Source organism: Spermophilus citellus, assembly GCF_964194105.1.
Source record: "Spermophilus citellus genome assembly, chromosome: 12".
Lineage (NCBI taxonomy): Eukaryota > Metazoa > Chordata > Mammalia > Rodentia > Sciuridae > Spermophilus > Spermophilus citellus.
This window is the reverse complement of record NC_138198.1, coordinates 114490832-114513400: the sequence shown is the minus strand read 5'-3', so window position 1 is coordinate 114513400 and position 22569 is coordinate 114490832. Positions and strand designations below refer to the sequence as shown.

General features: G+C 44.8%; 1 protein-coding gene across 14 annotated transcripts in view; it reads right to left on the bottom strand.

The window, feature by feature from the left end:
* The window catches only part of ZNF532 (zinc finger protein 532), a 107966-nt gene that overhangs the window by 56855 nt on the left and 28542 nt on the right, over nt 1-22569 (bottom strand). For all 14 annotated transcript variants that reach the window (XM_081262974.1, XM_081262972.1, XM_081262971.1 and 11 more), the window contains one exon: nt 2908-5267. In XM_081262974.1, the coding sequence (XP_081119100.1) occupies nt 2908-5250 (2343 nt within the window). In that variant the 5' untranslated portion in view covers nt 5251-5267. The remainder of the gene's footprint in view (nt 1-2907; nt 5268-22569) is intronic.

The window sequence follows — 22569 nt, the reverse complement described above, 5'->3', positions numbered from 1 at the left end:
CGGTCAACCCCTTCCAACCCTCGGAAGCGTAACAGAGGTGGCCAGGCCAGTTCAGGAAACTACTATGGATGGTTCTCTGAGAGGAGTGTGCAGACTGAGGGAACGCTGCCTCCAGACAGATCTCCCAAGAGTCATGAGCTGTGGGAACAAGGCTTTGCTCCATAGGGGCCCTACCTCAAAGGGCAGCTGCAGTGAGGCTATGGGGAAGTCCTTACAAATGTGGATAGGGAGCCCTGAGTCTCTCAATTCACCAATAAGCTACCAAGAGCAGGGAGGTCAATGGAAGATGGGAAGCAACATTTCAAATTCACAGACATAGGAGGCAACCCCGCAAAGAAGGGGCTCGGCCAAGGTTAGGGTCCTGGAGATGCCACTCATCTCCTAAATTCTGTGAGAAGACAAAAGTATTCTAAGTGCCAATCTCAGGAAATTTTGTTTTTCTTTTTCTTTTTTTTTTTTTAATTTTGTTTAGTTGTAGATAGACACAACACCTTTATTTTATTTATTGATTTTATGTGGTGCTGAGGATTGAACCCAGTGCCTCACAGGTGCTAGGCAAGCACTCCATCATTGAGCTATACCCCCACCCATCAGAAAGGAAATATTTCTATAGGAAGATTTTTTCCCCAGCTAAGTTTAAGTTCACAGACTGTAAATTGGCCAAGGGTAATGTGATGAGCAGACTGGAAAGACGGACTATGGACTGATCCCCATTCATCTGGTCCTTCTGTCTTACTGCAGCCCTACCGCCCGCTACCATGCTTACCCAGTGTCACACCTGGTGGCAGCAAGGGTGAGGAGGCCCTAGCTCCCGCATTACGAAGCCAGCGTTTCCAGCTTGCCTCCCAGGCAAGTCTAACTGCGAGTGCAGAAGGAGAAGCAGCCGCTCCACGCAGAGCTGGTGCAGCCCGGGCTGCTGAGGCAGAACCAGACTCCCCGTCCGTCCACATGAGAACCACAGCCGTGTCTGAGGCAAACAAGAGGTTGTGGGGGGTCTTCGGGGCCATCACTACAGTGAGTGGTGGGGCACCAAACACCAGAAGAAGGTGACAGGGGCACTTCTGTCTCCCACCCTTCAGGCCTGGCTATACAGTAGGATGAAGCTCACTACCTGTAAATCCTCTTCTTGGGGGTGCTGAAGGGGTGACTTAGGCAGGCTTAACTGGAGAAAGGAAATGGAATGATGGTCCATATTTTGCTTGATGTTTACCTAACCTTAGAGTTAAAACAGAGTAAGGCAGTTACTTATTCCTTAGGATTCCAGGTGACATAGGGGACCTACATGTTTTACCTGTCCCAGCAAAATACAAAAATGACAGCAAAGCAACCACACACAGGAGAGAGAGCCATACCCTTTTGATCCCAGCTTAATGCCGAGCCTAACAGGTCAATAGAGAACAGGAACGGGGGAATACAAGACCAAGGAAAATGTCTGCAACTTTGCCCATGTCCTTCCATGTTCCTGGAGAAGAGGGGGGTCCCAGAAAAAACAGCCACATCTGAGGGCAGTGCCAAACTGAGGACCTGAAAACTAGGGACCTGTGGGAACCCTCCAAGGCCAGCAGGGAGCCCACTAACCAGAAACAGGGCTTGGGACAAACACTGTAAACAAACGGCTTTGAGGTTTTCCTTGGCTTCTTTTACTGCATTCTTTTAAGATGAAAACAAATACTACCCTTTTGATGAAGAGGCAATAAGATAAGGGGGCATCCAGATAGAACCCAAGCATCATCGCTAGGATCCACTAAGTTCCAGCAATCACTCCTGATTACAGAGCTGCTTCTCTTCTGACGCACTCGACAGTCGGAGCCAGGGACACATTCAACATGCAAACCCGCAGGAACACTGTCAAAACTCTCATCGCATCTGTTGCCACTAAACTGAAAATCACTGGAAAAATACTGAGGCATTCTTGATCTTTGTTCCCCAAATTCTAAATCCTACAAATAACAACCCAGTAGTTGCCCTTGAAGAACCAGTCACCAAAACTACCTGACCACAGCACATGCCTCCTGATGAACAAGATACCAGAGAAAGACCACCTCCCCGCTGGATCTCCATAAAGACAGGCAGAGTATTAGCTCAAACTGGCACCCCTCCCCCCTCAAATTCCACTCATTTGCTGATTTGGCCAGTATCATACATTTCTCTAGCTGGAAAGTATTTCAGCATGTGAAATTATTTTCGAATAGTAGGTGTATTTGTTAAACATTTAACATTTAACTAAAAGTTGTCTCAGAGAGAGATGCAAGTGACAGAGATAAAAGATGAGGTCCACTGTGAAAGATATTTCACCAACATGGATCTGTACTTCACTACAAAATCACAAAAGCTGCAAACACACACAAAGGTATCCCATGTACACAGTGATGGGTTTTGTCATTTGTGGCTTCCAGTCACTGTAGTAAAGAACATTACAGAACATACTGTTGAACCTTCTTAAGTAGACATGCCATAAAAGTACGTATGCATTGGGTATGTTTATGAAAGCCATTTCAGTATTATAAATAATAACAAGTAATTTTTAAATTCCAAAATTGTCACTAGTAACTCAGGAACTGATGACATATCCCAACTTGATCACTTAACACAATGGGATGACAGTATGATTTTATAGCTAAATCCAGACTCCCAACATATATTCCAATGACCAATTACTTAAACCTAACTACCATAACTAAGCCATCACATACACTTTTTATCTAGCTAAAAGAACCATCTTTATGGTACAACATTGCTTCTATTCTATAGAAACAATCCTTGCTCTTTCCAGTGCTTACCTGCACACACGCGCGCGCATCCCTGTCCACGTAACTGCACTACCACCCCTAAAAATCAAGCCATCTTATTGAGCACTCACAGCTACAGACCCATCACTGAAACACCAAAATTTAAATGATACTCTACTTGTCCACTCGTATCTGCAGCCTGCTGGAAATGTGTGGCCAGCGACGTCTCGTCCTGGAAGACTTCGTTACACTCCAAACATTTAAGACTGTGTCTACAGAGTTTGGAGGGGTCTTCATCTAGGGGCATAGCTGGGGTGATGGGTGTGCTTGAAGGAGCGGATATGACGGTCCCAGTTATGCCAGACTGGATTTTTGTTACAGTGTGTGTGCCAGCTCCCACAGAACTCTGCGGAGTGGAGGATGAAGCGGGAGTATTGCTAGACGGAGAAACTATCATTTGATCTGCTGGGACTGGCTTTAAAATTAAATGGGAGCACTGCATTACCACTCCTTTCTCCTTATGCCCACGAGCATGGGAAAGGAGGCTGCATTTGTTGTAAAAAACAAGGTTCTTTGTACAATGGTTGCACGTTACTTCGATGCGCACACTACGCCTGTCGTAGTGCTGGGTCAGGCTCTTTTCCAGTGCAAAGGAGTCCCCACACTCCAAGCACTTGTACCCACGCGTCGGTAACGTGATCCCTGCATTGGCGGGAGGACTGAGGTTTGGGATGTAAACTGGGACTGGATTGACACTGCTCAGCACCTTGTTGAAAGCTTCCACCACAGAACTCTGCAAGGACGACACCACCTGGACCCGAGACACCTTTTTGGGTGGTTGTGAGGCCGCTGCATTGATTATTGCCTGCTTTATTTGTTGCTGAGGTTTGGTTAGCACTTGACGGAGTTCAGAGGTGGCCTGGGCACCCTGAGGCAGAAGGTTAAGGTTGGCAAGGTGCACAGTCTTTGGCACGAGTTTGGCGTTGGCCAGGCTGGATGCCGGGACCACGACAGTTTGCTGCTGGATGGCGTTGGCGGCTTTAATGATGGCGCTGCTGGCACTCTGAACAGAGGCAGCAGATATGACTGTGGCTTTCACCGTGGTGTTATTAGCGAGCTTCAAATTGATGACCTGGGACCCTGCCGTCTTGACAGCAGACACAGGGAGGAAAGCAGTGGCCACAGGCTTGATGGTGACCTGTTTGGGGGTCAGCTCTGCAGGGGAAACTGCATTGGTAACAACAGCTGACTGGAGAGGCGCCCTGGGCGGGGAGGAAAGGACAGCAGCAGATGCTGGAGATGAGAGGAGGGACGTCACAGAGGCCATCACGGATGCTGTCTGCTCAGAAGGCTTCTTCACAGAGTCGAGATCGACTTCCGGCAACACCCTGGTCACAGTTCTCTTGATCTCGCCGGAAGACGTCTTGATGGTTTTGATGCGGACCTTGGGGATGGCAGGTGTGGGTCCTGCGGGGGAGGATGGGGAGCCTTTGCTGCTGTTCTCGCTGGACACGCTCCGGGGACTGTCCGGTGGCTTTAGGGAGGCTTTCTTGGTGCCATCAATAAGACTCTGGGATTCGGGAGACTTGTCGGCGGCCCTCGGGCTATCGTGCGCGTCTTTTGGTAACGGAGAGGGTTCCCTGGAGTTGGCCACTGGCTCTTTGCTGCAGTCCGAAGCCGCCTTCTTGGCGCTCAGGGCTGCGATGGCTGCTATGCACGAGGAGAGCTTGGAGGAAGACTTGGTCTTAGGGGGGGCGACACCAGCAAGGCTCACGTCACTCTTCTCGGAGCTCAGCTTCCCGTCCAGGACCCTGTTCTCAAGCACCTTTTCCGAATTCTCCTTCAACTTATCCTCCACTTTTCTGACTTTAAAAGGTTCATAAACACTCAGATTTATGGAGTTGGTTTCTGTTTCTCTCTTAACTTTGTTTTTTTCTACGCTGCCTGAAGTAGAGATTCCAGTTTTGCTGGAGTTTTCCCCTGCAAGAGCCTTCAGCTTGTCGTAGTCCTGCTGGGGTACGGACCCCGCCAGCACATTCGGTCTGAAGCCTGAACGCACGTCCTCCTTATCAGGGGGGTCATCCACCTCAATTTTCTCGTCGTCATCAAACTCTTCAGCACTTGAGATGGGGCTGAACTGGCTGAACGTGGAGTCTTTCAGAGTCCCCTCGGAGGCAGGTGCATCCCCTTTCAAAGACTTCGCTCCATCTTTACTGTAACTGTCCAGAGAGGACGCAGTGAGAAACCCGTTATGTAAGCCATTGCCTGTGGGGTTGTGTCCGTCCTTCTCGGGGCCCTCCGAGGAGTCGATGTTGCGAACATTCTTAACAATCACGCTGACACCCACGTCGGAAGAGGATGGCGTGTGAGAGTCCTCGTCCCCATGGGCGTTCTGCTTGATGTGGCTTTCGTGGTCATCGTGTCCAGACTCAATAGCTGCTTTGGGATCGACCATATCTGGGATGTCAAATGCTGCCAGGAGGTCATCAAAGTCTGGGGTCTTCATATCCCCCATGGTCATGAATTTGATCAGATGTTCTGTTAAAGGAAGATAAAAGAATTCCATCAACTGGTGAGGTCACTCTCCCTGTGGGGTTTATACCAACACACTGATGATCACCAAGGAAGCACAAGTTGGCAAAGGCACTTGGTGTAACATTCAGAGAATATGTACAAGATCCATATTTACAGTTTCAAAAGTAACCTCTCTAAAATGCTATCCAATATCACCAGTGTGACTCCTATCTCAGGAAAAGTCAGCCAGTCAACACTGCATAGGTCAGAAAGGCGGGTCTGGTGTAGCAACTAAAAAGCTGTCACGTATAACTGAATTTATCACACCGTTTTCATACACACTGACTTCCAAACATTTTGAACTTGAAAGCATTTAATTCCACAGCAAAATTATCAGTATTATAGTTACCATCAGACTTGGAATACTATAATAAAGCAAATAGATTATGATCAAAAAACCAATTATAAATTTCAATATTCATCCATCAGAAGAAAGAAATGGGCACTCAAACCCACCACAGGATATCCACTACTAAGTTCCACATGGGACTTTTTAAAAAACCCCTACGGAGCTGATTCCATCCATATTTATTTAACCCTAATTTTCCCTATTATGTTAAAAGAGAAATAGTCCTGGTCAGGTACAGTGGTGCATGCTTATAATCCCAGTGGCTGGGGGGGCAGGGGTGCTGTGGCAAAAGGATACCAAGTTCAAGACCAGCCTCAGCAACTTAGAAAAGCCCCAAGCAGCTTAGTGAGATCTGATATCAAAATAAGAAATGCAAAGGACTTGGATGTAGTTCAGGGGTTAAGTGACTCTGGGTTCAATTCCTAGTATCAAATAAATAAGTGAATGAATCAATGAATGAATCAATCAATCAAAGAAGCACTCCTGGATGGAAGGATAGTTAGTTTTAGGAAAATGGACAGTCACAGCCATTACCAAAGATGAAAGGGAAAAATGCATGCAGTACTTGGGGTCTTCCCAGGGGGCCCTTCATCCCACCTGCAGAAGACAAGTGATAGTAAGGATCAGATACAATTTCCACTTCAGGAGAGATCATTCTGCTCTCTGAACCCCATACTGCTCATCTTCAGATTCTATTATTTCCTGCCATGTCCTCCAGCATGTGTGTGCTTGTCTCTTCTCACCCCCTGGCCTGTAAACTGCCTGAGGACAATGTGCCACTCCTCTGTACACTACCCACACAGAGCATTACTGGGTCTAAGTCAAGGCCAGAGGCTGGATTTATAACAGAAGAACAGGTGTGGGCCCAGCTTTGTCACTAGGGCTGAGACCCTCAGGAAGCAGCAGAATCTCCTTGGACTTGGTCCTTCTTTCTGCATTGGAGGCAAGCAACCAGAAAGAGAAGGAAAGGAAAGAGGAAAGAAGAAAGGAGAATGGAAGATAGGAAAGGGAGAGAAAGAGAAAAGGGTCGGGAGAAGAGATTAAAAGGAAAGGAAGAGCCGGGCACTGTGGCCTCACACCAGTAATCCCAGCTGCTCAGGAGGCCGAGGCAGGAGATCGCGAGTTCACAGCCAGCTTCAGCAACAGCAAGGCACTAAGCAACTCACAAAACCCTGTCACTAAATAACATATAAAATAGGGCTGGGGATGTGGCCCCTGAGTTCAATCCCCAGTACCAAAAGAAGAGCAGGTGGAGAGAAAGAGGCATTGAACAAGTGACAAAGTTGTAAGGGAGGAGGATTACCACTGACACAGGCAACTGCAAAGGAAGAATGAGCCTAACCAGGTGCACACATACCAGCTCTCCAGGATTTACTACGCTATTCCTCCTCTAACCTATTCAGTGGCTCCCGGGATGCTGTCTTCCACATTTTCCTCAAGTACTTGTGCTTTTATTTCTTGTACAATCTGTAAAAGATGGAGCATTCCTGGTGAAACTAGCAACACAGGGGTCAGGGATCTGGCCCTGAATATGCATCCCTGTGAAAACTGATAAACCACAAATGCACAACTCTCTCTGGGAACACAAACCCGTTGAGGATGAAATACATACCTGAAGTATTAATCGCCTTCCATTCACACATCTCAGCCACACAGAGCTGGAGAAATCCTAGTATAATTTTCTCCCAGTGGTTTGCTTAGCTTGAAGCAAACTGGTCACTATTCTCTGCCTACTCCATCAGACTGGGAAATATATATACCCCCAGCATCAAACCACTACTAAGATAAAAGATGCTTAGAAGGGGCTGGGGCTGTGGCTCAGCAGTAGAGCACTTGGCTAGCACATGCAAGGCCCTGGGTTCAATCCTCAGCACCACATAAAAATAAATAAAATGAAGGTATTGGGCTGGGGATGTGGCTCAAGCGGTAGCGCGCTCGCCTGGCATGCGTGCGGCCCGGGTTCGATCCTCAGCACCACATACCAACAAAGATGTTGTGTCCGCCGAGAACTAAAAAATAAATATTAAAAATTCTCTCTCTCTCTCTCTCTCTCTCTCTCTCTCTCTCTCTCTCCTCTCTCCTCTCTCACTCTCTCTTTAAAAAAAAAAAATGAAGGTATTGTATCCAACTACAACTAAAAAATAAATATTTTTTAAAAAGATGCTTAGAAAAGAAAATATTAATATTTTACTGATGTGAAAATATCCATGAGAAGTCATACCCAGGAGGAAAATGTAACTGAACATTTAAACTGCAAAATGTGGGGAATAAAAAATCCATCTGTCAGATCCTATATCCACACAGGAATCCACCCACGTATGAATAGCCCTTGAATGCCACCACTCTCACTTTTAAGCCTCACTCTGCTGTTGTGAATTGAATGCCCACAATAAGCTGCCTAAGCAGAGCCGCCCTGCAGTCTGTCTTTACCAACCACAGGGCCCTAGGTTATAGGCCACCATATTTTGGAAACTTATGATAAAGAAACAGGACTCACTCCCTGCCCCAGTACCAGGGTGGGAAAGTGAATCTTTACCCAGCTCCCAGACGACCCCAGTGGTAACTGGGCCCTGCCTAAGTCCTCCTAGCCTATCCTTACAGCTGCATGGGACTTTTGTCACTAACCATGTCTTTGTGATTTGGTAAGCAAAACACATCACACTGTTCCTACCAAAGCACGGTCAGTTCAGGTACAAAATGATGGAAAAGATAATCCAAATATCTGCTAGTCATGAGAACCAGGACATACCACCACAAGAAATGACAAAAGGTCACCATGTGACACAAAACTTGAGCAACTGGCAGTTCAGATGGCAGTGCAGTGGGTGGGTTTTCCCATAAACACTTGCAAGATTAAAATGCGATTTTGAACACCTTCCATTCCTGCTGAACCACGGGCTGCAGCATTAGACCCTTCAGTCTGGGCTGACTTCTTGCACCCACACCAGCACATCCTTTGCTATCCACCCAGCAGGGTATATGCATGGGTGACTGGCCTGCAAAGCCCAGGGATCAACGAGGCACTCAGAAGATGCTCCAGCAGTTGCTCCTCCATGGGGACTGAGTGTGCCCGGCCTCCCTCCCATTTCTTAACTCCATCCAAAGTTTACCTTCCTTTTTTCTTGCAAGGTATGAGAAAGCCCAGGGTAAAACAGTGGGGCGCCCTGAAGATGTGAAAGTAAATTACCAGATTAAAAAACATGAACCAGCAGAGCGCAGTGGCACATGCCTATAATCTCACCAGCTCAGGAGACTGAGGCAGGGGATCTCGAGTTCAAAGCCAGCCTCAGCAACGGCAAAGTGCTAAGCAACTCAGTGAGACCCTGTCTCTAAATAAAATACAAAATAGGGTGGGAGATGTGGCTCAGTGGTTGAGTGCCCCTGAGTTCAATCCCTGGCACCATAAATAAATAAATGAATAAATAAAGTGAAGCAGCTGTCATCTTCCCCTGAAGGAAGCCTCACCACAAGCTCAAGAGGCATCATGAGTGAGTGGCCGATGGGAGGCCCGTCATGTGGTCTGAAACTTGAGGTCACTGCGGCAGGTGGGCTCATCTGGGCCATGTAGTCAAGGTAATAAACACCCTGTTGGGTAACTTCACACTCCACTTCTACACCCACAGGCACACTGGCCTGTCACTGCCTCCCCTTCCCACACTCTGGAAGGCAGAAGCTAATGTTCCCGGTAGAGGGAGAAACCCACTCCACTCCCACTGCATTTCTCAGTTACACTGAGCACAAAGAGAACGACTGTATCTGGAAGTTTCCCTCTTTCCCACCCAATCCCCAGTACTACCATCTTAAAAATAGATTCTTGTTCTTAAAAACATTACAAAAATAAACTTCAGTTTTTTTCTTTTAAGAGATAATATAGAGCAAGCACCCTTGTTTTAGATTCCCTTTCACTTGACAGTTTGATTTCCAAACAGAATAATCTTTGCTTAGTGTAACTATGACTTTCATTTCATTTACACCCTACAAAATATATCTTCTTTCAAAGGTTATCAATGGTGTTTTAATTTAAACCAAACCCCATATCAATAACTAATAATTCACTAACAGCAATTGTGCTTAATGTATAACGTCCTTTCCCACCAAAGACACTGAAAGTATCTGGAGGAAAAAAATACTAGGCCCATTTACAAAAAAGGAAATCAAAAGAACTGAAGTCTGTCACATGGCTGCTGCATTCCATCCTATAAGACAGATGGACAAAACACTTCCTTTCCTACCAAAGTTTCTTAAAATTACAGAAAGATATTTCACCTTTGTTGACAGAAACCAAAATTTATCAAGTCAAGAAAAAATTGAGGAAAACCTACTTACTACTTAATTATATACTTCTTATCCTTTGCAATTAAAAAAAATGTTCAATAAAAAATAGTGTTCTTCTCAGTAACAAAAGAGGATGGGTGGCTTCCCAATTTCCAACCAGAGAAGTCAGTGTTAAAACCACTGAGTCCTGACTACAATGATTCCCACAGGGGAGACATGGGCCTAATCATCCCCAGCTCTACCTCCAAGACACAGAGAGGTTAATCCGACCAGTGAAAACACGAGATGCCCCATTTAAAAAAAGAAACTAGCATTCCCCTTAATGAAAATCAATAAAACTCTAAATCATAATAGTCCTATTTAAAGAAAAACAAATGAGTCTAATGACTATCTTGACAGTATTCTACAAACATCCCATTAAACAACTAGATATGTCATTCTCTTTTGGGATTTCCTGTTGCTATTCTAGACAATCTGGTCATTGTAATTTTTTTTAATGCCATTGAATTTTTTAAAGAAATAATTTAACAGATGAATGGATCTAATGCATGTTCTTATATCCTTCTTATCCTTTCAAATATAAAATGTTCTTATAACACATGTTTACATTATGCAATGTTTCAAATTTAATTTGTTCCTTGTGGCAAATGAAGCAAGCATCCCCAGTCTTCAAGGGAGCACACAGGGATGGGCTTCCTCTGGCTGCCTACATCACATTCTAGCTTCTCCCACAGCCCACGAGCCAAACTTCAGCTCTTCCTCCATTCCCAATCTCTTCCACCTGGAGAAGTTTCAGGACCCTCCACAGTACAGTTCTTCGACCCACTGACCTTCTGCTTTTATCCCCCTCCAATGTGAACTGCTTATCAAAAAAAAAAAAAAAACTTCCTCCCTACAATTCCATTCCCAGCACCCACTCAGTCCAGTCATGCAATCAGCCTCATGCTTCTTCACTGTTCCTAAACAGCAATGACTAAGTTAAAGAACAAAACTAATCATCTACACCTCTGGAGCAGCCGTGAAGGATCGCTGGCTTCCTCAGTAGAGGAAGTTGTGGGGGGACACACTGGGCCTCAAAATGTGAAGATACCCCAATTTTAGAAAACCATACACATGCATGCATATGTGAATACCTAAGTGCATAGAGTTTGAGGGAAAATAAGCAATAATAAAAGGAGCTATGTGATCTCTTAAAAATTCAAACCCTGAGTAGCTCTCAACCATAGGCCAGAGCACATACAGGTCTAAGTTACTTTCAGCCACAGAGAAGACAGGTGACATATAGGAACACTGAGTCCTCTCGATCCTCTCCCCTTGCAGCACTGGTGGGGGTCAGATGGCAAAGCCAAGTTGAAGGCAGAACTTCATTTTCTAAACAGCCTACTCTGGGGTGACATTGCAACAGCAGAGTTTATTATATACAAGTGAGAACAGATTACACATTTGGTTAATTCTGTACACCTGTTAACACAATTCTGTCATATATAGTTGCTATTATCCAGGATAGATAGATATATATATACTGGCTTCATTAATCCTGATGATATCAATTACGAATCTACAAATTGATATTTGGCCAAGACAATATGTTTTCTTCTTCAGCTAACAATATTTCTGATTTGAAATACAACAGATGTGAACATTCAAACTACTTCTGAAAATATAAACATGAAGCTGCTCACTAATGCCATTAATCAGGGCATGGTCTTGGGAAATATAGAAATAAACCTAGCTAGGGCCCTTGCTTACAGTATTCTACACTTTCCCTTCAAGGGTCTACACACAGCGTCCACCCTATCCATTTCCCTCAGCCCTGCAGAAGCAGCTAAAGGAACTTGCCATCCACATGGGCAAAGATGCCTACAAACCTCGGTCCTCCCCAGAAGCTCAGCTTGCTCCCCTTACTCCCAGGATTCCTGGCTCAAAAGCTCAGTGAAAACTGGCTTCTTTGCCTTTTCCAATTGTTAAGGGAAGCTCCTGAGAAAGACCTCTTGAGGCCTGACTGTGCAAGTCTCTGCGTCTACCCTCCTGTGGTCGGGCTGCAATGTCAATAGGCACTGAAATTTCCCCCTCTTGCCTTTCTTATGAACGCCCACTCTGCAAGGGGAGAGTGGCTCTTTCCAATTTTCCCTCCTGGACTCCACCTCTGTTTATTTTTCTGCAGTTAACGTAAAGAAAACAGTCACAAGGCTGCCCAGGGCCTTTCTTCACAGTCCTCCATTGGTCACTGCCCTTCCACTCTGAGTCGCACGTATCACTTCTGCCTGCTGGCATGGAGGCTCCCCAGCCTTACCCAAGGGACCCTGGGTGCTTCTGTCCCCATTCATGTGCCTCCACTGCTCAAGTTTCCTGGCACTGGGACAAATCCTCACTTCCCAGTGCCTTCCCAGACCTCGGCAATCCACTCTCTGGAAACCACTGTCAAAATTCAGGAGGATTCAGGGGAGAATCTGGGGAACGATGGAACTATTCTGTATTACAAATTTGGCGATAGAGACATACTTCTATGTACCTGTCAAAACCCTGAGAATTTTAAGGTACCTGTGGGAAGGGATACATATATTTTATATGTAAATATTGCCAGATGCTGTGGCCCACACCTGCAATCTCAGCTACTTGGGAGGCTGAGGTAGGAGGATCACAAGTTCAAGGCCAGCCTCAGCAACTTAGCAAGATCCTGTCTCAAATAAAAAGGACTAGGAATGTGGCTCAGTGGCAGAGGGCCCCTGAGTTGAATCCCAAGTATTGCCAAAAATAGAAACAAAATATTAAAATGTTTAAAAATCAACTAAGAATGGAAGGGGAAGACCAAAACAAAAGACCAACTTTAACAAGAACCAAATCATACACCTTAAGGCCAAAGAGGAAAGGAACAAATACTGTCCTCTGATTAGTTAACAACAACAACAACAACAAAGACTGCTGAAATCTGAATAAAGGCTCTAGTCTCATTAGCAATATTGAACCAACTTTTTGTTTTTTACTTTTGATAAGTGTGTTATAATTAATGCAAAACATTAACCTAAAGGAAAGTTGAGTAAACAGTACATGAAAACTCTATACTATTTTTGCAACTTTTTTATAAGTAAAAATTATTTCAAGATAAAAAGTTAAAAAGGAAAACACAGGCTTTGTGATATAAGTGAAAGAAGACAGGCCTGGAAATGAATTCTTGCTGCACTACTCACTACTGCTAGCCAGGAGCCCAAGGCAGTCCCCTCACCTCGGAGCATCCCCTCCTCACAGGTACAAATGAAGGGGCACACTGTCACTAAACAAGATTAGGCATCCCCAATCTGGAAATTTAAAACCTGAAATGCTCCCAAATTACAAGCTTTTTGAACATCATGAAGGTACTAAAAAGTTTTGCTCTTCAGAGCACTTTGAATTTTCAAATTAGGGATGCTCAACCAGCAAAGTCTAGGGGAATATCCCAAAAACCTGAAAACTCCAAAGTCTGAAATACTTCTGATCCCAACAATTTCAAATAAGGGATACTCAACCTACAGCAAGGGCTACTATGAAACAAAGCAAGTTTCTCACAGTTAGAAAACACTCCAACAGGGCTGGGGTACAGCTCATGGTAGAGCACTTGCCCTACATGTGCAAGGCCCTGGGTTCAATCCCCATGATTACCCGCCAAAAAAAGACTCCAAAAGCAATCCATTCCCAATCTTTGTTCCCTTGTCCCTGTTCTTGTTGCCCGTGACTTTTCTGCAGAATTTCATTTTCCAGTCGTCCTTTCCCCTTGCAGACGTCAGGGCACTGCCAAGGGCTTGCTTGGCTTCTCTGATTTACTGGGAACTTCTGCTTCTCGCCCTTCAAGAGTCCCTTCAGACTTGGTCATCTACCTTTGTTCAACGGCAATCTCAACAACTCCCACGGTGCATTCCAAGAATGCCCAGGTTTCTGCACTCACCAGGTTCACCCTTAAGGGCCATCCAGCCAACAGCCAGTATGATATTCTGCCTGGCTCTCCCAACAGGATGCCAAACTTCAATGCAGCCCTGGTGTTCCTACAACCTGCTCCTCCTCCAAACCCTGACCATGTTTTGCCCATGACAATCACCTTCTCTATGAAACAATAAAACTCCTCAGGCATCCTTTCAACTCTGATACTGGTTCTGTAGTGTGTTACCAAGTTTTGAACAGAGACAAGACAGAAATACATATAACCAATGCTAGATTTTTCTAAGTTAGGCAAATTTCCTTTATAGACTCTATTATGCTAATGAAAACCATAAATCTCTAAACTGCAATGTCAATAGCTTTCCAATTTTGATCAACCAACAGGTCATCTTTCCTGCTCTGAACACAGATGTCAACATAGTCTGCCAAAGGATACAAACGTTTTTACTACTACCAGTTATGCATTATTACAGTTTTTAGTGTATCTTGTCCCCTAACTCTTAAATACCTATTAGCTAATGTCAAAGGCAACCAAATGATGCTTTACAATACTTCAATTTCCACATTATTAGAAAGTTAATACCTTTTCCCCTGTGGTTTGCTTACTAGTAATAATAGAACTATTTGTTCGATGAATACTGAATGAAGCAATGAAAGAACATGAATTTCCTATTTGCTTCTCTGCAGCTCCGGAGAGTTAAGTCAGTGTCTAAGGACAAACCCAGGAAAAGGGAACAAACATTAAGCTCCTAACTGCCAACACACAGCAGCAGGTGGGAGGGCACAGGGCCTCCAGCGCAACTCCAATCTAACACTAAAGGATCCCTGGCTGTTTTGCATCCCCAAATTTTCCACCTAAACAATGAGAGTACCAACACACACAGGGGTATGTAGAGGGAATCTCATCATAATCAAACTGGTGACACAGAACATTAAGCACAGAATTCAAATCACAAGGAACCAGGAGTCAGAGTATTTCAAGCATTCCCTTCCCTTTCCATCAATCGAGCATAGACAGACCTACTTGGCTGACAGCTGGGAACCCTGGGCTAAGGAGTACAGAACGAGGGTCAGAGGGGGTCAGCCTTGTCAAATCCAGAACCAGGGGCTGCAAACAAATGACCCCCCCAGATCAGAAACAGGGAGGCAGGCAGAAGAGCTGCTCAGACAGGAGGCTTGATCGCACGTGACATGCTCACCTGAGCCCCCAAGCCACAACACCACCACAGACACCAATGTGGCACTGCCCAGTTCATAAAACGTCCCAGGAGCAGCCGTCACATCTGAAAGGCCCCCAGCTCCTCTGTGGTACAGGATGCAGGGGTCTCCCCTCTATGCCGGGTGGGAGGTCAGCAAGGTGAGTCCTGAGAGCCCTCCTTCTCCAGGTGTCAGGACCCCACCAGGAGTGCTGCCCAAAGCAGCTGAGGATTTGTAGAAACTGAGTTGAAGGTCTCAACTAATTAAAAAATTAATCAATAGTGACTGTAGCATGAGGAGCAGAAAAAGAAAAAACATAACGATCTGTTTTGAGAAAAAGAGTATATTATTTTTAGTTTACAGTTTATTCACTTAGCAGTGAGAAAGTAGTTCTCAGAAAGGGTTTCCTATAAAGGGCAAACATAGAGAACAGATGACATCCTCAAGATGTGAGTCTGCACTGTGCCACTTGTCCAGACTTTCATTAGCCTCCTTCATGGAACTCTCTGCCAATCCTGGACATCCTACACAGTGCAGCTGCACCTTCAACTGGGAATACCACAAAGGTACTACTTCCTGGGACCATGTTATTTAAATTATTTATTTTTGTCTTGACAAAACCAGATACTCAAAATATAACTTTCCTAAATTTTTAACTAACTCATGAATCTGTAAAATTCTTAGAAAACTGTAATAAAAGACACAAGATTACAAAGAAAAATACTATCGCCCAAATTCTATCTTTATAGCCAGGTTTCTATAGAGTATCAACACTGGAATCCAGACCACATAAACAAGCAGCTAATTCCTTATCTGAGTAATAATATTTTTGTTATTAGTCTGGTGTTCTAAATTTGACAACTATTAAAATTGAAACTGGGCAAGCCTGCCTGCCTGCCTGCCTGCCTTTCTTTGTATCTCTGTTTCTTTTTATTATTTTGCAGTACTAGGGATTGAACCCAGGGGCACTCTATCCCTAAACAACATTCCCATCCCTCTTTTTAATTTTTTTATTGTGGGGCAATAGCTACCAACTAACTACCAACACACAGCAGCAGGTGGGAGGGCACAGGGCCCTGCAGCACAACTCCACTCCAACACTAAAGGCTCCCTGGCTGTTTTGCATCCCAAAATTTTCAACCCAAACAATGAGGGTATCAATACACACAGGGTATGTAGAGGGAACCTCGTCATAATCAAACCTGTGGCCCAGAGGCTGGCCTGGAATTTGCGATCCTCCTGCCTCAGTCTCTGAGCAGCTAGGATTACAGGCATGCACCACCACACCCAGCTCAAACCTGAGCAATCTTATAGGAAGATTAGATAGGAAAAAGTGAGGCCAGGAAAGGTGAATCCTGGCGCAGATAACTTAGTGACCAAAAGTCAGGAAGCCATCTTGGCCCCAAGATGAGTCACTTCTAACACCGCCCCATTCCTTGGAGTAATGGCTGATTCTAGGACCAGGGGAAAAATGCATCAGAAGATTTTGGAGCATCTTGCAATGCCAGAAAGTAAAACTCGCCTCCCAAGATGTAAGAACTACACAGATGGGTCGTGTCAAAGGGATACAGAAGCCAGTGGAAAGCTGAAATCATGAGTGGTACAATAAATAAAGCAGGAATAATTACAACTCAAAATATAAAATAAATAGCCACAGGTCCATATTGATATAAATGATAAATAAGTAGATAAATGGGGAAAAGTACACAAATCTGTGCAGAATTCCAACAATTTATGAACACCCCGCCCCGCCCCCCCCATGCTTGCCAGCACACTGGGGCCCGTGGTTCAACCCCAGCACGGGGGAAAGAATCTCAAAGAAAGAAAAAAAACTATCCCGCACCCTTAAGGAAATAAACAGCAACTCCCCACCTCTTAAGTTACCTTCTTCCAAAGAATGCAAAATGGAAAGGGACAACAAAAGTAACAGCAGAGAGACCTGCCCACTCTACCTTGCCTGGTGACCAGGGACAAGAGCACCATGGTAAGTCACGCTTGACGGTACGTCCCCTTGATGTAAAAAGAACAAGCCCACGTCACTTCTGAGCTCTCCTTCCAGAAACACAGTGCCCAGCTAAACATCAGATCACTCCTCAGGGCGAGCCTAAAAAATCCCCACCCGTCCTCCTCAAAACTGCCAAGGTCACAGCAAAGGAGGCCAAGGGGCACAGCAAGCTGCCAGAGTCAAGGGCAGCCGAGGGAGACACCTTGGCTAAATGCAGCATGATGTTCTGGGTGGCCCCTAGGCCAGAACAGGACATTAGGTAAAAACTCAGGATCCCTGAATCGCACTTTATTAAACAAGGTGGACTCTGGCCTTATAAAACAAGGTGGAGAGCACGATAGTCAACAGAGGTATGAACATGCAAGGTGGTGCAGGGAGCAGAAGCTGTGAGCCCCAGCCCTTCCACTGCAAAGGGGCCAGACAGAGAGAAATCATTCCTAATGTGCTAAATAACAGCTCAGACATGGGATGATTAAGTTTCTATTTTATCCTCTTACCAATACACTGCCTCAAGGTCAGTCATTGACTAAACAAAATGACTTAGCAACTTCTAAATCAGAGTTCATTAGAAATAGAATTTTCAAAAGTGTATTTTCCATGCTTTCAGCACACAGTGATGGAGCTGATCAAAGCTGATCTTCCATGGCTTCCCAGCCCCCGTCTGTGGCCAGAGGTGATAAATTATTTACCTGGCTTATCCTGTGGACCAATAGCAGACAGGCCACCTGACAATGGAGTCACTGATAACCTAACATACAGAACTAACAATTTTAAAAAGCAAGACAGGGCCTTCCTAAAGGTCTCATGGAAAGAAATGGACTCTGTCCCCTTTACCATCCCTCAGCATGTCCTGACCAGGCCAGCCTGTTCTTCCACAGAAACGTAACCAGGTCTTATGATTCCAAAAGCTAACAGCCATAAATGGGAACTACTGTTTCCCTTTAAATAACTTATGTACAGTATAGTTTCCCAACCACTCATGAAATCAAGTATGAAAATTCACATATACCACAAAGCCAATATATTTACATTAATAGCCAACACACAGGAAAAGAGAACAATATATACATTTACGTTTTTTTAACTAGGGTGAAATACATACAAGAGAATTTCATCTTTTAAGAATAGATATTTATTTTTTATATGAAGAGTCTATAAAATAGCAAAAGCAAAACTTCTACCTATTTATTATTAAGGAAAGACACATAGAAAAAGAAAAAAAATTATTTGATCTGTCCTCAAGGTAGGCTGAAAATTTCTTTAAAACCTCTAACAGGCAATTTAATAAATGCATACACTCTACAATGCTTGGACTTCAGTTTTCTAAAAACATATTTGCTAAATACCCCATATAATATACTAGTCACTCTCCTTCAGAAGTTAGACCATAGCTCTGTATTTTCTTGAGCTACCTGGGTGAAGGGGATTTATAATCAGATACCTCACAATCCTTTCAAATAAATTTAAGAGGAATCCATCATCTATTCCTCAAAATCAGACTCCTTTCTTTCTACACTATTAATTCCTCAAACTAGAGTTTCACCTATTATTCTTTCTCGCCAGGCCCTGTGCACGCTCCTTTGGCAACGTGGTTTATACGCATCCTTTTTAGAAACCACGTCACTTCTCTCTCACGCAACTTGTCTTATGCCTGGACAAATAACAGGCTACTCCATTTCTCCACCCTCTCATTAGAACTGACAGATTCATCTTCCCAAACACTCTTTTAAATTTTATCGTTCCCCCTGTTAAAATTACTTAAATCTCTTTCCAAACTACATCTAAACTCCTTGGCCTCCCACCCAACACCCTGTTCCATCTGACCCCTGCCCACTGCCCACATTGCAGGCCTGGGTGTGTTCAACAGCCCCGCCCTTCCTTCTTGATTCAAGCTTCTCCCTGACATTGTGTGCCTACACACACACACACACACACACACACACACACACACCTCCAGTGTGCAGAACCCATTCCTCAGCTTCTGAAAGGAGAGACTCAAATTTTCTCATCTTTAAAACGGGAACTAAAACAGGAACCATATCACAGGAAGCAGGAATACTGTGCATATGAAAACACAGAAAGTGCTGAGCACACAAACCTTAAAATACTATTTTCTTCTTTTCTTTATTAGTTCTAACTAAACAAAGTAGAAAAAAAGAAAGAAACCTGTATTAACAGATAATGAAGAAGTTCTAAGGTGATGGAGTTTGAAGGAAGAGGAGGAGGCGGGTTCCTGGGCACTCTGCAGAGGGCAGCACAGCCTCCCCAGCACACTGCACCTCAGCTTCGAAGGAGGACAGGCCTCCTGATCTACTCTGGGGATCGGTCATTAGGAGAGTCACCTGGAGTTCACAAGTAGAAAAGATGCAGCATTTGCTCTTAAAAGGAAGCAAAATTTCATCAATTCTCAAAACACATTATCTCAGTGTTTTTCTCTGACTCTTGGGATATGTCTTCACAGTTGACCACTATCCAAGAAAGGGCTGGGATCTCAGCCCACCCTGCCTAACTCACCTCTGCCACTTGACACCTGGAGCCCACGTCCAAACCAGTCCACACCCACACTAAGGCCGACACACACTCGTCACAGAGCTCAGTACGATGTCTCCTCTATGTTAATATCTGAAATGTGGCGAGGACTGGCACAAAACAAGCAGAATGAATTATGAGTTTCTATCCCTTTCCTCCTGAAGTCTCACAAAGATGGCATTAGAAGTGTTCTGTTAAAGGTATAAACAAGCAAGTACAGAAGGGGGGGTACAGCCCAGCAGCAGGGCACTTGCCTCACAACCGCAAAGCCCTGGGTTCAATCCCCAGCACCATTTTTTCTAAAAAAGCAAATACAAAAAGACACAGAAAGTAGATTAGTAGTTGCTTAGGGCCGGGGGTTTGGGAGAACCAGGGAGGGACAACTAAAGGGACAAGTTTCTTTATGAGATGACTAAAACGTCCTACTACTGATGTGACGCTGGTGAACACAAAAACAACATCAAATGGTACACTTTACACGGGTGAGTCATGTGGCATGTGAACTACAGCTCAATAACTGTCACCAAAATTACACATGCCCAAGGACAGAGCATTAAGAATGGGGTCAAAACTGAGGTAAGCCTGGGCAAAGGAAGAGGACAGGGAGAGAGAGATGCCTCCACAGGTGGACAAGTTCCATGCCAAGGTCTGGGGAGTCTGCAGTGTAGGTGGAGGATGCTCAGTCGGAGAATCTCCAGGACACTCAGAGCCCGGAATTAGCAGACAAGGGGCCAAGCATGGAGGAAGCGGGTGCGGCCTAAAGCAGGGCCAGATAGAAGTGAGTCCACCCAGCCCTTGGCTCCTGCTCAATGGGCAGAGAGAAAAGGAAGAGGAGACGTCCCTAGGTTATCAAAACTTTGGAGGCTCTGCAGGGAGGATGAGACAGGAGGCAGCACAGAGAGTTGGGCCATCCACTTCCTTCACCCCTAAGGCCAAGGCCACGCCTACTCCCCAGCAAGAGCCCAAAGGAATGTGCAGGAAATTGGCTCCAGATGCTGGCCTGAGGGGTCCCCTCCAGAGAAGAGTTCAGCTCCCTAAGGAATCAGAGAAGCCCCCTGGGGACAGCCCCCCCTGGGCAGGCACAGCTCCCAAGCAGCTATTAATAGCTGCATCTCCAAAGCCGATCAATCACCAGGCCTATGATCACAGGCCTATGCCTCTAGCACAAGAAATCTAAGGCGAAAAACAAAACGTAAAAAAAGTAAGATTCCACAAGGAGTTAAGAGAAGAATATCATATACATACATTAGAAGCCTCAGAGAAAAACAAAGTTATAAATATTTTTTAGAAATTATAAATATTCATAACCAAAGTAAAAGATAAAAGTAAAAAACAGTTAAGGAAACCAGGATATCTCTCAGAGAGTAGAACTAGAAAAAAAAATAAAGATAATAGGAGGAAAAAAGAAACAGGAAAATCGAAAGTTCAATCCCACTGGTCCAACATCTGACTAATAAGAGTGTTCCAGAGGGTTGGGCACGTGGCTCAGTGATAGAGTGATGGCCTGACTCATATTTCCAAGGTAAGGGGGTGGGGATGGGGGCGCAGAAAAAGAAAATGCAGAAAGAATATTATCTAAGAAATAAAAGAACCTCTCCCAAGACCAAAGGAGCCAACTTGAAAGGACTCTCACAGAACCACCAGACAAAATACCCACATAAACAACAAATAATCTTTTCATGTAAGTCTCAGTCCATTGTTTATCTGAGCATCTTGTACTTTCATTTGCCACATCCAATAACCCTCTACCTCTGACAGCTCAGCATACCACGTGGAAAGGTCCAGAGTACAGAGAAAATCAGAGCACCAGAAGCGCAGCAGCAGCCCAGCAAACCGGGACACAGGTTCGCAGAGCCCAGGCATGGGTGAAGTGGGGTGCTGGGTGGAGGTGTTGTCGTGAGTGCCCATGGCAATCAGTGGGGCACTTGGTACCTTCAGAGGAAAGGGCCTCTGCCTGGGCCTTTGCGCTGGACTACCCATTGATCTCAAGAACTAACAGAGTCTGGTTTTTTTCAGTCTCATAGGAAAGTTTGGCTCAGTTTTAATTTTGGAAACTGGCTAAGCAGATGGGAATTCTGGGAGAGAGCTAGATGTGGGGGTAGGAGGTAGCCTATGTGCACGGTCATAGCCTCTGCCCCTGACAGCCTGGGAATCCCAGTTAACTTAACTTCCCCTCTGCAGGGGCAGGAGTTTGAGGAGGTGAAAGGCAGAGGAAAATAAAAGAGAGATATCTTGGACAGAAAATCCCTCCGAAGTTTCCACTGCTAAGACACCCGGGGCCCAGAGGATCCCCGTTACAGCCCACTTCCACCCTATGCTCCCTGCAGATCCAGCTGTCACTCCAGCTCTGGCCATCCAAGCACGCAGGCATGTTAAACCCCAGTGTGGAGGCAGATGCCTAAGAAGCCAGCTGCAGGCTTTGGATGGACATTAAGGGCCAGGCCACAGACAGAGCTTGATTTAAACCTTTTAAATATTTAGGCATATAGTATAGCTTTTTAAATATTTAAATGTACCTTTTAAATATTTAATCATATCTTTTAAATATTTAGCCATCTGGACTCCATTTAGATTCTTGCCCCAGGTCCTACAAACATTAAGAGCAGATTTTGGACGATTATTATTATCATCACTATTATTCCTATTGTATACGTCTAGTAAGAAAGTTTATGTATCTTTCTCAAGGACATATGGCCAGTAAGTGAGAGAAGGTGGTGAGAATCCAGACCTGCCTCCACACTCCAGACTTATAACCTTCTCTCTGACCACAGACAGCTAAAATGAAGTCATCCAAATTTAGCAGTATAAGCATATTATTTAGAAATAAGAGGGGCTGGGGATGTGGCTCAAGCGGTAAGCACGCTCGCCTGGCGTGCGTACGGTCCGGGTTCGATCCTCAGCACCACATACAAACAAAGATGTTGTGTCCGCCGATAAAATAAAAAAAATATATATATATATGAAATAAGAAAGTCAATAACAACAGATCAAAAACTTCAAAT